A 15,897-nucleotide genomic window follows, 5' to 3' on the forward strand; every position below is an offset into this window, starting at 1 on the left:
CTCAGAAAATGCACACCAAATTCAAACCAGATTAAAATCATGATTTAAGAAAAACTGGCATATTTTTGGCAAGGATAAGATACCTTCTCCATATTATACCTTGACCCAAGGGGACCAAGTTCAAGCAGCATTGATAATTACTCTGTCACCTCACACACCTCCTTTTGAATTCTGTGTGCACTGAAAATTATAAAAAGAATGTTTCAGAGCAACCTGTAGGGTATGGGTTTACACAGAGGTTAAAAATCATCATGGTCAAAAAATTCTTATCTTTGGTCAAAATTATAGATTGAGTATAACTGATCATAAAGTTGGGCTGGGTTTCAACATAGTTATGGTGTACATTATACGGTTACATTACACAAAACATCTGGTATGATTCCAGGTAACATCAGTATAGATTGTGCATTACATGACCTGGTCTTTGAACCAAGATCAGACCAACTTCAAACCAACTTCAAACCAGTAACTAACAAGTATTGGACCAAACCTCAGCATGAATTTTGCAAAGGCACTCGTAAACAGGTGCTGAGAAAACATCCGTGGTGTATAGGATTTGCAGGTACCTTCACACAAGGGCCAAGATATCCTTCCAATATTGAGATCCTTCAGCACGGAAAGCAGACAAAATCGGGCATGTTGAAGATTGTGAGTGCAAACGGCAGCAGTGATTGCAAATAGCTGTTGGAGAGTGTATTGAGCCATACTTGAACTGAGCCAATGCAACACTAGTGCAAGGCCACCCGCAGCATCCAGAGATCAACGAGCAGTTTGGGGGTTGCCGTTTGCGTTGACATCCAGTCGAGGTATTGTTGACAAATCCCATGCAATGCTGAAGTGGACCAGTAAGGCTTCAAACGTTCAAATTTCCGCACCCATGACAGTTATCAATGCCCGATCATTCCCAGCATCTCGTAAATGAGTCCAAGCACTGCTATATCAAGGATTCCCAGTGAGTTCGGGCCTTGTAAGGTATGTTTGAAGGGTTCGGATTGGCACTTGTTTGCCTAATAAAGCCTAGGCCCCAATTGCCATTACAGCTTTGTTGTCTTTGTCCTGGCGGCGGCTTTCCAAGATATCCATACTTTTGTATTTAAAATAGAAGTGTCAGCATTATGATTGTCCAAGCAACAAGCTAATGGGAAGAAGAAACTTAACTAGTTGGTTGTTACGTGATCTTGCTATGGTTGATGGTTGTGGTGATCTTGCTATGGTTGATGGTTGTGGCTGTGCAATCTGCTTGGGTTTTGGTAGTATAGCTATTTGGTGAGGCTGACCAAATCTGGTTGTCACAAGCAATGGGAATGCAAGTTTACAGGGGGGGCTGTATTTTTGATTCAATTATTTCAATGACAAGGGAAGTCTTCCAGTAATGAACATTCTGAGAAATTTGCAAGAAATTGAAAAATTTCCACATTTTTCATTTTTTTATTTACTTTTTTTTATTTCATAATCATTCTTAGGAACTTATTTTCCACCCTGTAGCCAATCTCATGACTTAACAGCTGTGGCCTGAGCTTCTGCATTCAAAAATTTGGTGCCAAAAACATTAGATGACCCACTGTACATGAATATCTTGCTGCTTGTCAAGTGTGCATAATAAAATAAACTTGCCAAAGTAATAATCATCACTGTCCATGAATAAGACTGCCAATTGGGCTCGCGGCCCACCCGGGTCTGAGTGCTAGTAGTCTGCTGCCTATGACCAACCTTGGGGGTCAGTGTTCAAGGTTATGGCATGTGGGGGGTCGTCACCATGCCACCCATTCTTTCGTCATCCAGACGGCTCAGGTTGTGTTGAAGACCTGCTGGCTGTCATTGGAATGCTTATTACACCGGCCATCCGACCGGTGTGCCTGCCTGCTATTTGGCTGACGGGGGTTTCAAACATGGTGCAGGTCCTGTTTCAGGAACCCCCAATTCACAAAATCAGGGCACCTGAAACACATCCACCCAATTTTACCCAAAAAACATACCTAAATAATTTGAAAATTCATTTTGCAGGAACGTTGTTTTCCTGAATTGGGGTTCCTGAAATGGGACCTGCACCATGTTTGAAACCCCCTATTGTGCGCCCCGCCATCGTGACATCAACCTCTGGTGGGTTGAACAGAGTCCCGCGTACGGCAAATCTCTGTCCTCTTGACGGCAAAACCCGCCTGCTGTGTATCACAAACTTAACACAAGTCCCTCCCTCACGCCTACGCTTGGGGGGGGGGGGGGGGGGGGGGGCCGAAGGGCCCACCTCCCAAAGGGAGGGACTTGGACCTAAAGTCAGCTTACAAGGGGGAGAGCTACCAGCCAAATGGCTGGGGAGTGATCTCATCCCACCATATCCCCCATTAGCCTTTAGATTACCATTGGGCCCTTGGCACCATTAGAAGCGCAAGGCTTTGTGCATACCTCACACCACTTGAAACTTCTGAATAGCTCCATCCCCTTGCAAGAATCATCCTGTAAAGAAACTATCGTTGTAAACAATCCGACCTTTTCAGGACTGGATATCCCAGCAGATATCCCTGGTGCAAGTACATAATATACCTCGCACTGAGTAACAATTCAGAAACCAGAGACTATCATTTTAAAGATGACATCTGGCCCCATGTAAGTCACCAAACCGTGAGAGGGTGCGTGAACCAATGATCTGACTGGTTTGCCAGCTGTTGATCTCTAGCACTACCGGGCAAAATGCTGGGACATTGCTGACTAGCAATCACAAGTGACTGCTTATTTCAAGCCAAATCACCCCAAAAAAGTATGAAAAATGCCTGAGAAGCAGGTCTACAAACTGTTCTCCTCAGAATTTCATGAAAGGTGGTTGTTTGTGTTTAACAAGCTGTTTATTCCAAAAAAAAGAAGAAATTCATGTAAATTTCTCATAGTGCTCAGGCCACGCGGCCAACTTTGGGCGTAAGCCTCTCCTACGGAGAGTCCCTTTGGGACCCCTGTTTGAGAGGCTTTGTTAAGCTCACATGTATCATGTCTCCGGAATGATGATTGGCTTCTCCTGATCACAGCCTATCACAGCCTGGCTGTGAATGTACATATGACGTTCCAAATGGGGTTTTTGTTGTTATTCAATTTTTGTAAATAATATGTATTTAAATACATATTTATTTACCTTAATTTTCTACAGTCAAACCCTTGAAGCCGCATACCCCTTGGTGGACTGAATTTGCTATGTGGTTTGGCAGGTTATGTGGTTACAAGGGTTAGCTACAGGCCAAAATGAGATTTTGGTGGACCCAAATGAGTATGTGGTTTGGGAGGTTATGCCCTTACACAAGTATGCGGTTTCACAGGTGTATGTACTGGAGGACTTCCCGTCAATCTGGGAACCCAGATTTTTCCAGATTTTGCGGGGAAATGGAGGACTGGAGGACTTCCCGTTGATCTGGAAAGTCAGATCTGAGCCGCCAGATTTCAGATTTCGCAGGGAAATCTAGGTCCCCGAAGATCCCCAAAGCAATCCAGAGTCCCAAATTACAGATTTCCCTGCGAAATCTGAAATTCCAGATTTATTCAAAAATGACGGGAAGTCCTCCACTTCCCGTCAATCTGGGAACCCAGATTTTTCCAGATTTTGCGGGGAAATCTGGGCTCGATCTTCCCAAATCCTAGATCTGCCCAGATTTCCCTGCGAAATCTGGGAAAATCTGGGTTTCCAGATCGGCGGGAAGTCCTCCACTCATCCATCCAGGTCCATCCCCATCCCCACATGTCATGTATCCTTTTTTCTTCGGTTGATTGAAGATTCAGGTTAATTCCGATCAATTCTCTCTTTTTTTCCTTACTTGCGCAGCTTTCAGTTGGCCTTGCGCACAACCCAGGTGCTTTGGGCATGACCCGGATATGTAGTAGTCGGATACGGCAGATATTTCCCATCCGAATAAGCAGAACAAGCTGCCGTGACGCGGTAGTCTTGTTTTCTTGTGACTTTCTACTCTCGCTTATCCCGCCAAACATTCGTTAGGCACATGAAGTTTATGGACCCAATTCATTCTTATCACCATCATCACAAACTTGAATTTGAAACCACTAACTCGAAGCTATTCTACAGGTTCGTCTCAAAACCTACACCTGATCCACAACCCACAGTATCTAATTTCGCTCGCAAAACGCCAGATGATACCCTCTACACGCCTAGCAGAGACCGATGCTCGCAGGAAGATGGCCGTGGAAATGACGATAGCTGATCGCCTTGCAAAAGCCAGATTGTTTGCGAAGACCTATGGTAACATGACAGCAGGAATCGTCGAGTTCATTCAATTCTTGGTCTGCTCAGGTCGGATTGCTGAACAAGGTGGCTCGCAGTGGTGGCGTGGTGTCAACGGCTTATTGATTCTGGATCTCATCGATGCGGAAGAAGCCCTGGGCTCGTCCACTCTGACCGTCGCTTCTACTTCACCCGCGGTCCAACATTGGGTTAATTATTCCATCTACTGGCAACAAACACCGATCCCAAACCTGTTCAAGGCCCAACGACTATGGTGGAAAGCACATCAAACCTCGCTTCATTACGGCATTCATGCATTTCCAGAGCTCTTGCTTCTCGAACCCCGAATCGAAATCAACTTCATCACTTGCGTCTGCGTCCCAAACGTCGACTTGACGGCACTGCTCAATATTCCAACAAGCCTCAAGTTGATCAAGATATACACCATAATCGCTTATCCGCATCACTATCCAGCCAAGATACTCGCAGTGCTCAAAGCTTTGATCTTAGCACCAGCCTACTATGCGCGGATCGTCGGTCTGCCCAAGAATATAGGATTGGATTCAACACGCTGGGAGATTTGATGTTTGATAGATAATCTTTTCCCCGATTCCTTTATTTCAATGCCAATGCTGAATCCTTTCCTTTGCATATTTTTCTCGGGAGATCTTGCATCAGTATTCTCTCTTTGTGATGTACATGCTTGATTTCAATCACCAATTCTCAATAATTTTTCCTGCTAATTCTAATCTCTCAAGCTCAGCGTCGTTTCAAGAAAATATGTTCACAAAAACCTCCAGAAAGACAGGCACAGGGAGTGGAATTGGAGCCTCGTGGCTTACTCAGATGTGTCGGGCCCGGGGCATGGCACACGAGTCTCAGCCCCAACGCTTTGGAAAAACACCTGGGTCACTAGAAGTTTTGGAATATGTAAATAACATAATTATGATCGTAAGAAACTGGAAAGCAGAAGTTAAAATCACAGGCACAGACAATAACTCAGATATCGGCAGGATTAGAATGATACAAGAGAAAGGAAAGCTACTGAGGCACTAATTTTAAACAAATGAAACAAGACTGCTGAGGGCTTTAGGGTCTCAGTGAGTGAATCAATGCTTTGAGAGGAGCATGACAGTAATGGAGGACTTCCCGTCAATCTGGGAACCCAGATTTTTCCAGATTTTGCGGGGAAATCTGGGCTCGATCTTCCCAAATCCTAGATCTTCCCAGATTTCCCTGCGAAATCTGGGAAAATCTGGGTTTCCAGATTGGCGGGAAGTCCTCCAATGGAGGACTTCCCGTTGCAATCTGGGAGCAATCTGAGAGCCTCCCAGAGTCTCAAAGCCTAAATTTCCCTGCGAAATTTGGCTCAGATCTGGGTCTGGAAGGGGTTCCCAGATTGACGGGAAGTCCTCCATTGTGGAGGACTTCCCGTCATTTTTGAATAAATCTGGAATTTCAGATTTCGCAGGGAAATCTGGAATTTGGGACTCTGGATTGCTTTGGGGATCTTCGGGGACCTAGATTTCCCTGCGAAATCTGAAATCTGGCGGCTCAGATCTGACTTTCCAGATCGACGGGAAGTCCTCCAATATGTATTTTGTCGATGTGGGCTGGCGCAGCGTCCTTGGGGCGGCCTTCCTTTGCGTTGTAAGTGCTGAAGATGCTGTGGACAGCTTTTTGGAGTGTTTTGTCCGGTTAGCTGTTTTGCAGAAGTTTGTTTGTGGAGATGGATGGGAAGCAAAGATCGCTCGCATTTCTTTTACGGCCACTGACACTCTGTCCTTGGAATTGTAGAGTGATATGTAACTGGGGCAAGAAAATGGACCTAGTATGTGGTCTGCCTCTAGGCTGCAGCGCAGATGTCATTATCACGGTAGGACTTACTTGACAGCTTCCACTGGAAGCAGAGTGCAAGTTCTTCTTCTCGCGCAAAGTTTTAGCTACTCTGTCAATAAGAAGGCGAGGAAAGCGGGATATGGTCAGTTGATGATGACAGTGAAGTAAAGGACAGTCCAAGCAGTGATCGGCGCGCTTCAATTTTAAACATTGTGATTTGGAGAATATGTACTTCAGGGACGCCTTTGTCGCTGAGGCTGATAAACTAACACAATCGGGAGTGTGTCGACGCAAGAGCTGATCGCCATCGAGATGAATAGCCCGTCGACTTATGGAGTGGGCTTCCTGCTCGGAGACCTTTGCGAAGAATCCGCCCATGCCCAGGGCCATGTCCATCGGAAACACCATTCCTCCAAAGCAGGTGCCCAGATCTAACTTAACTAAGTCCCACCCTCCTACCCGTGGAGTGGTAAAACACTGGTCGCATTGCGCCGACCGGAGGGAGGGAGGGTCCCTGCGGGACGGCGTCCCCCCTTCAGTTACAGAGGGACTTAGTTAAGTTAGTCTAGTCCCATACCGCCCCAGGATAAAAAGTCGTTGGACATCCCTCCATTCCAAGCCATCTCGCATGCATGTCTTTGTTTTTCGTCTCGCTTACTTCTCCGGCACGGGAAACGGCGACGAGTACGGAGAGAAGGGTGATCAGGTACTGGTAGGCTATACTACACACACCATGTTGGATTTTTGGACAGTCCACCGACGGAAGTCCGATGGTGAAAAATACTCATCACCAAAACTTGTTGATCAGTAATGCGATTCCTTGCCCGCGGAAGGGGCCGGGTAAAGCAAAGCTTGGAAACTTGTTTAGATAACACTGATTATAATCAAATAGATATCCTGGCCGAATCCCATTTGCAGGCCGCTGGGATAAGTGCGATGGAAAAGTGGCCAAGTGATGTAAATTGGTGGACTTCCCGTCAATCTGGGAACCCCTTCCAGACCCAGATCTGAGCCCAATTTCGCAGGGAAATTTAGGCTTTGAGACTCTGGGAGGCTCTCAGATTGCTTCCAGATTGCGACGGGAAGTCCTCAGGAGAACACCGTTCATGTCGAATCAAATATCCAGGCGGGTGAGCCCGAGGTTTTGTAACAAAGCCTCGAGCGGAGGGTCCGGGGCACCCCGCGCGGAGCTTAGGAGAGGCGGCTTGGCCGTCGGCGGGTGGGGCCTGGGCCTCCGTCGGGACGCGGGAGGGATTAAGACTCGTCGGCTACCACCGAAAACTTAAAACCCAGGACTAACCAAATATCAACCACGACGGAGCAGTGTACAAGTGAGTGCACGAAACCAAAAGATACTCGATCGTTCACGTCCATTAACTCCACTCCGACACTTGCTTACTCGCTAACTCATCTTTCGGCGCGTCCACTATTTCAGCAGGATGGCCTTCGATTCTAAAAGTCCGACTGCTGCTTCTTACTCGCTCGGCTTATCGCCTGGATTATTGTATTTCGCTCAAAACTTTCCAAGCCGCGCATCTTCAAGCCCAACCGAACTATCCTCGCCCAGCCTACCTTCCAGACCACCACCAAATCCGTTCTCTTGCCTGGATTCGCTACGCAGTCTTGAGAAGAACCTTACTCAGCCTAACCTGTTCGACGAAACTCATCAACAGAACTCCGATTGGTCAACTGGCATCAATAGATTGATCGTACGCGCGCCCGTAGCCCATGCAGGCCTCAGCAACTCGGATCCGATTTTTGAAGATGAAGAACTCTGCTGGAAAGGATCCACCTTGATCTGGTCGAAAGGAAGCTTGATATTTAGAAAATTTGATTATTCAACTACTACCTCACCTCTCAGTCAACAATCGACCCTTACCACATCCAGGCAACATGTCATCCAGGCTCTTTTTGCCTATTTTGATCCCCCCAGCTCGATAGACCCCTCAACTACTAGTACCCCAGCCGACCACCTGCAGACACATCTGTCCTTTGAAGATCGACTCCAGTCCACTCAATCCGAGAAATCTAAAACTCCACCTGCGACCTCAAGCCTTCATACATCTCCCCCTGAACCCTGGTCCGATAATCGATTGACCCAGCGCTCCGATCAACAGAAACGATTGAGGTCGTCCACAACGACTCCCGTTCGTGCGCTATGTGTCTTATTATCTGAAGTCTTCAAGATCTATTTTGACACAGGCGAAGAATACACCCTGGCCGTCCCATTTCCTATTCAAAAAGTCTGGCCGATTGGAAGAGGCGTGATGATGATGAAAAAACCCACCTCGGTCCGTCCTCGACCGTTTATTCGGACATCCCATGTCTCGCCTGGTCATTCAAATCAACTCAAGCTAAGGAACATGTCAAGAAGAAGTATTCTGGGTGACAGTCGATGGCCATCATCTGCGCAGGCCGCCTCAACTTCAGATCTCCCGGGGTTTGATAGCATGATCACTGAGAATGAGACGCATCTGTGGTCCAGTTTTACTGGGGCCGATTTGGAGGATCGTCACGTTCCTGATCATGACCAGTTGGAAGATGGCGACGAAGGTGCTGATGAACGCGATCTATCAGCTGAATTAGCACGCTATTGGGCCGAGCGGAAACAAATCGAGGCATCGATGTTGTGGACACTCTCTGATCCATGCACTCACTACCTTCAACCGGTCTTAACCACTGAAAGAATCATCCTGCCCGACAACAGCTCGGAATCCAATTCAACAACAACAATATCTGACGAACAAGATAATGGCACAGATGAAAAATCCGCGACGTCCTCTCAATTTTGCCACGCATTTGTGCCCCTGACGCCATTGGTCACTCCCTCTCGGCGGCCTGGTTGCGCGTTATCATCGGGAACAGTGGTTTACGTAGCCGATCCCAAGACAGATCCTCACCATCCCATCTGTATCACAGCTTCCACCGAAGGATTCACGATACTTCTGTATGGCCGTTTACCATCAAGCGCCGCGATCCCCTCTGGACTGATATCGCCTTTTGAGTGTCCATCGCCTGTCGGTATCCCTGAAGAAGATCCTATTGAAGATGAAATTTTTCTCAATCCTCTGCGCTCCCCCACTCCACCCTCTCTGCCTCAACTTAATGAAGAGCCTCAATTACGCAGAAGTCCAAGAAAAAACCCAGCATCGCGTATCAATCTTTCACCTGTCGACCCTTTGAAGAGCAACCCCCAGGTCCCTAAGCCTCCCATCGATGCACACAAACTCAGTCCCACTTTTGCTAGGACTAATCGCAACCTGGCTCGCCTTGGAGGTTTGGGACACCCTTCGTTACGGCGAAGCTTGAATCACTCTCAGGGAAACCCTGCTGCTTCGATTTCGATGAAGAAACGTGGTATGAACGCCGCGCCGACGGTAAACTCTAACGTAGTTGGAGGAAGAAGAGTGAGCGTTGTTAGCAACACGAGCAATACGAGCTTTGCCTTTGGATCGTCGGCCGGGCCATCCGCGTCTGTCCCTGGGGCTAATGCAATGGCCAAACCATCCAGCAGAAAGAGTTTGGCCGAACAGCAATTGGAAATGATGTCTGGGGCTGCCGCAGGCAATCGGATTGGAACTGGGAATTCAGAAAAAGTTGCTCACTCCATAGGGCTGGATCGTGAAGCTGGTGGTGGATTTGAAGAATGGTTCGACGGGATCATGGATTCAGAACCTAGCGATCGAAAAATTGATGGTCATTTAGCTGATGAAGCTTTGGAGCCAGAATTCATCATTCAGACTTTGGAAACTGTTGAAATCCCCGGCCGGCTGACGTGAGTTTCTTGGCTTCTTTTATTCACGAATTCTTTGTCTCCATCTTCGTTTCATGTGTTGGATGTAATTTCTGACTAATTATCATTCACAATCCCGCCTATATTGTAAATAAGCCCAGTGCAGAAGAGCTCCCTTCCATCCATGCGACTATCTATGACTCCCGGGGACCAACTGCGTATCTGGCGATCTGCATTCCCAGCAAAGCGGCAGTGCACGTGTTCCGAATGACCAGGACCCGAAATTCCATTTCCATCAGGTCGATCGGAAAGCCTTGGGAGGGGACAGCTATTGGATCTGTCTTGTGCAGTCGACCCAATGTTTACGACCTTTTTAAATTCTCGAATTCGACTGGACTCGTTGATATCGTTTCTGCTGATTCTGCTTTCTTACATCAATTCTCTCACCCTGACATGGTTTGGTCAGCCGAGCGTAGTGTCAAACCTTCGGTTGGCTATCATGTTGAATTCATATCACCTCTAGCAACAATCAAGCACCAATCCAATGCCACGCCCAAAATCTTTCGTGCAGATCTGAAACTCTGGCCTTTGAATCCGCTCATCAGAAAAGTCTTTCAAGTTTTATCTGAAGAGATTGGGAATATGCAAGTTTCTTATTTTGTTCAACGCTACATTAAGCAGAGCTCAACCTCCAAGTCTGCCATCGATTGCTTGGAGACAGTCTTGTATGAAGCACTAATAGGAGAAGAATTACAACAGCCACAGAAAAATAGCGACCCATCATTGACTCCTGAGCCTGAATTAGGAAGTATTATCAACCAAATCAATGGGCTCAGCTCTGACCCCGTGCTGAACCACCTCAGATTCATCAGACAACTGAAGCGGCCGAACACATCTCACCAACCTGATCAGCCACCAGCAAAGCCTCCTGGCTCTCCCAGAAAGCGACGAACGCAACCGACTATCGGGCGGCGCTTGCCACTCAACCCGGAGCTCAGGACCAAAGTCATGCTCGGTTTGGGGAGACTGTATGCTGACCTAAAAATATCAATGTCTTGTCTAGAGCAGCACGTTACGCTGGGCAAGATATTGTTAAAGCTGTCAAGCTGTTTAGGTTGGATCAACTGGTCAGACAACTTGAACCGATCACTCAATGGTACCATCGACGCAGCAGTCAGTTTCTCAGCGTGTTCTGCAGGAAAGTTAGAAGAACCCGAAATGCCGGACCTCTGCGACCACTTGGAGCGCATTCGTCTTGCCATTGGCTCTCCGTTCGGCAAATTCTTTGAAAAAAGTGCCGATGATTTCAATATGGGTCAAGTCTATCAAAAACCGAATATGGGTTTCTATGGGGGTCCGGAAAGTTGTCAACTGACCAAACAAATCACGAAATTATATCGGACTCTATTCAAGCCGGATAAAAGTCTACTACAGGCCGCCAAAGGTGTCTTGATGGAAATTGATCGGTTTGGCTGGGGCCTCGATGACCTCGATGATTTATGGTTTGGGATCGCAGTGCCATTGAAGGAAGCGTTACGATACTGCCAATACCGGGCCCCACAAGGGTTGTCTGCTCGGTGCTATCAACTTATGGGACGACCTGATCTGGCTATGCTGACGGAACAAGCGAATGAAACAGTTGCAAAAGACTACCAATTGCCTCCCCGCCGCCCTGCCTTACGATCGAATTCATCTTTCCATGTCAGTATGAGCTTTAATAGAATCACTCTATCTTCGGGTAGTGCACCCGCAACCTTCGTCTGTATTTGACTTGTAGCTGACATTCGGATCATTTAGATTACGACCAAACCTCCTCCGTCCATCTCCCAGTTATGTGCTGCCGCAGTTCCGATCGAAGAACCAGTCATTCCTCCGACGGAACTCGATTTCCACTCCTTAGAGGAAGCGTCTTCTGATCACAGCAAGGCTGCGCGATTCAGTGATGACATGAGGATAATCGATGCTGCTAAAATGTTGAACTATACTCAAGAAGTGAAAGTAAAAATGCATGAATCGATTGCAGAGATGACAAGGTCAGGATCTCACTGCAATTTAAATAACGTGCTCCCTAATTCAAATCAGTGCCCTTATAATCATTTTATTTTTATTATTCCAGCACCGATGTTGCTCGGCATTATTCCAACTTCTTCGTCGGTATCATAAGGAGGACAATGTCTTTACCATTTGGAGGAGCGTGTTTTTGGTACAAAACAGATTCTAACGTCGCAGTTAACGTGCCGATGATCAAACTAGACATCAGGATTTCATCACCAGCGATATTGATCCAACCGGATCTCGCAAAAGTTGAACCGCTTGCTTGGCCACGTTTTCATGCAGGCGTTGCGGCGGCGTTGAGTCTATCTGTCAGGCCAGAGGAGTTTGATAGCTCCCAGATCTCACTTGCTCGTCCCGAAGAACTAGACGATCGACATGCGGGTTACCTATTAGGACTCGGTCTGAACCAACATTTACGTTCGATCAATCGTGTACAGATCTTCCGGTACCTTGAGACAAAACACGAGATGACCTCAATCGGTGTCCTCTTGGGCTTATCCGCAGCCTTCATTGGCACCGCTGATCCGCGTGTCAGCAGCATCATTGCAGCTCATGTGCCAGCTATGCATCCAACCGAATCAGTTCAATTGCAAGTCAGCCCGTTGACTCAATCGGCAGGCTTTGTCAGCTTTGGTGTTTTACACTTAGGTACAGCGAATAGAAGACTATCCGATGGTATGTTAAGGGAGATGGGAAGAACACGGCGGGTTTTGACGGACACGCCGGATGGCTGTCGGGAGTCATACACGCTTTGTGCGGGGCTCGGGTACGGACTAGTGATGCTGGGAAAAGGGACGGAATCTGATACTCCAGCTCACAAGGACTTGATGCGAACGTTTAAAAGTTTAATCCAGGGCGATGGAGCTCATCCTTTACCAGGCCTGAATCAACCAACGACGACGATTGATGTTTCGGTGACGAGCCCAGCAGCGACCCTTGCATTAGCCTTGTTGTATCTCAAAACTGGAAGGTCTGAGGCCGCCATGTTATGCGAGATTCCACAGACGCCAGCAAGACTGGAATACATCAGACCGGACCTATTGATGATTAGAACGTTGGCTCGAGGTTTGATCATGTGGCATTCCATCAAAGTGCACATGGATTGGATGGAATCATTTGTCCCGCCAGTGATCTTAGAAGCCATCGATCGAGCTGAGAAACAGAAGAAGAAATTGCGGCCCGATTGGGAGATGTCTTACTGGTCCATCATCGGTGGAGCAGCATTGGCAATGGCTCTGAAGTATGCGGGATCCGCTGACTGTGCTGTTCACTCAATCTTGTTAACACTGTATGATCGATTATTTAAGGCTGTTTCGAAACCTGGTGAGTTTTATTTTGATTGGCATATTTCTGATTCAAGGCTACTCACATGGTTAAATGTTTTCTATGGAACAAATCAGCCTTGCATGTACAAGCCAAAGTCCGTAGAGCTTGTCTCCGAGCTTGTCACAACGTTGTCACGTTAGGACTTGCTATAGTTATGGCCGGGACGGGAGAATTGGAAATTCTGAAGCGATTACGACTATCACATGGCAATACAACAGAGACGACTGGTTACGGCACTCACGTGGTTACTCATCTCGCGCTTGGGTTACTATTTCTAGGCGGGGGACGATACACCTTCAACACGTCCGACCGAGCAGTCGCCTGTTTGGTTTGTGCACTATATCCGATCTTTCCTAGTCGGAGTGATGATCATGTGCACCATCTACAAGCATTGCGACATATGTGGGTTCTGGCAGCAGAACCGAGATGTCTGGTTGCTCGCGACGTTGACCGAAAAGGGGAGCTCATCTTTTTGCCTGTCAAGCTCAAAATGCGACAACAACCATCTGGATCTACTACTCCCTTAAACTCACTTGATAGTGATACACAGATGAATGTTGAACAACCCATGCCACCTCGAGAAAAACTAAAAACGAAACTCTTGACGGCTCCAACATTGGTTCCTGAGATGGACATGATTCAGAGCGTCAAGGTCGAATCTCCCAGGTACTGGCCGTTTGTTTTAGACCTTGCTACCAACTCGCATCACAGGACCTATTTCTCGAAATCGTTGAGTTTGTGGGTAAAACGAAAAGTCGGTCATCTGAGTTATTCACAAGATCCAAAGGGAGCCAAGAGTATTGCCAGTCGAGGTCGAGGAGCAGAAGAAATGATGACATGCGAGATCGATCAGTTCGGGCTTCGATCGCGAGGGATCCGAAGGGCGATGAAGTCAAGATCGATCGCTGAAAAGTCCGCGATGGGTGAAGAAGCTCCTGAAAACTTGTACGAATTGATTGAAGGGTTTGATCTGGATGAACAATCTATCGGATTGATGGATTATCTTGGCACATTAGCACCACCCAGAAAAAAAGAGAATGTGTCACAACTGGACGTCGATTTATCAGCCTATGCTTCAACTGCCTTGCTCCAATGCCTCTTGGAGGATAAACTCGAAATCTTCCCTACGTATCTCGCCCTGTTTGCTTGCTCGAAGTCTGCCGTCGATTATCAGACTCGATTAGCCACCCAATACATACCAGACCAGGAATGGCAGATCTCGAACTTGGTCAGGTTTTACGGGAATAATCAGTGCCTCAACGAGATCGGATCCAAATTTCCTTATTCCTCCTCGTATTCAAGTTCATCGCTCCTGGATAGAAACTTATTAATTCAGACCCAACAATACCATCAGCAAGAGGTGATGGAATGGGCCGATAGTACCCGAGGGAGTCAACTGATTCTCAAATATCTTCAATCTGATGGCGGAGTGATCCTGTCCTCTTCAAGTCAATTTTACCCGCCCCCTTCCCCGCCGCAACTCAGTGGTGGTCCTACCCAGCCAGACCTGGAAGATCGAGCAAGATTTGACGAACAACGGTTGGCCGACTGGCTGAAACTGATGAGGGTCCCGTTACCCAAAACATTGAAGATCTTGAGAGCGTTCTTGACCAACCAAATCCACACCGATTATCGACACGCAGAAAAGCCGGATCCAAATGCTGCTCTCGCTGAATCCTCTTCTTCAGATCAATATCTCAAGTATCAATTGCTCGTCAAAAAATTCTTGCAACTTCCGCCCGGCTCCGATCCTTCAACCCACTTCCTTGGAAAAAACCTGGAAGATCATCACTCGCAGTTCTTCAAGCTTTTGGTCGATAGCTGTTTTACCCCTTAGCAGAAATGCTTCGGATCTTATTTATCATAGAAGTCATCATATTGTGTGTTTAATGTTCATTTTCAGCTCTTTTTATGTTTTCGTCGTTTTTCTTGTCTCTTTTTTTCTCACTAGCATTAAATCACCATGAGTAGTGTCGAAGAAAAAAAATGTTGTTGATCAATCAGATTCAATCCAGAGTATATGGTCACTAGCTGTCACTAGCCTCTGTCGAAACAAGAGGAGCGTGAGGGTGGTGTGGGGGGGGGGGGGGGGGGGGTTCTGGCTCATGAATTGTCAACAAAAGGTAAAAATGATTTTCCTCAGATAATTCATTTTAGCAAGGCCCTTCTTTTTTAACTTTGTGTGAGATTCTGTAAGGCCCATATGTTGGCTATCAGGCCATATGAATTTATTTTAGACCTATACAAGAAAATTGATATAGCTGCCCAATCTTCTGTGTTCAAAAAATCTCCTGTTCCTCAGGTTTCAAGCAAACAGAAACAAGAAAGCAGTTAAAAACAGAAAATCATGAGGGATGTAAACATAAATAAATCCATGCAAATGTCTGCAGGAGGAGAAGAGGGTGGACTGGATGGTTGAGCTTGATCCTGTGTGGTTTATTGTATTTCCAGAAAATCTTGGACTGATTTTTGTCAATTTTTGTGTCAACTCAATAACACATAGTCTAAATCCTAATTGGCAGATCTGTGGGCTAAAATGATTCAATCCATTTTCAAGGAGTCAGCTGTTGTTCTGGGTTGATAGACACTGCTGCTGGCGCCGCAAGACCACTGCCAGCTGGCCATTAGTGTGCCCATCCTAGGGCTGTAGTATAGCCAGCTTCTAACTCAACAGTACAAGAAAAAGTTGTGCAACTACTGTCAGTTGACAGTGAGATGCTCCAGGATA

At 46.9% G+C, this 15,897-nt stretch overlaps 2 protein-coding genes across 2 annotated transcripts; both read left to right on the forward strand.

Moving 5' to 3' along the window:
- Positions 1–4,125: 4,125 nt before the first annotated feature.
- On the forward strand, positions 4,126–4,800 carry PtA15_11A592 (uncharacterized protein; the record flags this gene model as incomplete). The annotated part of the gene is made up of 1 exon (XM_053161516.1): positions 4,126–4,800. The coding sequence occupies one exon, from the start codon at positions 4,126–4,128 to the stop codon at positions 4,798–4,800; it is 675 nt and encodes a 224-aa protein (XP_053025455.1).
- A 2,694-nt stretch (positions 4,801–7,494) lies between these two features.
- On the forward strand, positions 7,495–15,006 carry PtA15_11A593 (uncharacterized protein; the record flags this gene model as incomplete). Its single annotated transcript, XM_053161517.1, has 5 exons — positions 7,495–9,830; positions 9,950–11,489; positions 11,586–11,821; positions 11,905–13,166; positions 13,244–15,006. The coding sequence occupies 5 exons, from the start codon at positions 7,495–7,497 to the stop codon at positions 15,004–15,006; spliced, it is 7,137 nt and encodes a 2,378-aa protein (XP_053025456.1).
- Positions 15,007–15,897: the final 891 nt, after the last annotated feature.

Source organism: Puccinia triticina, chromosome 11A (assembly GCF_026914185.1).
Source record: "Puccinia triticina chromosome 11A, complete sequence".
NCBI classification, from domain to species: Eukaryota; Fungi; Basidiomycota; class Pucciniomycetes; order Pucciniales; family Pucciniaceae; genus Puccinia; species Puccinia triticina.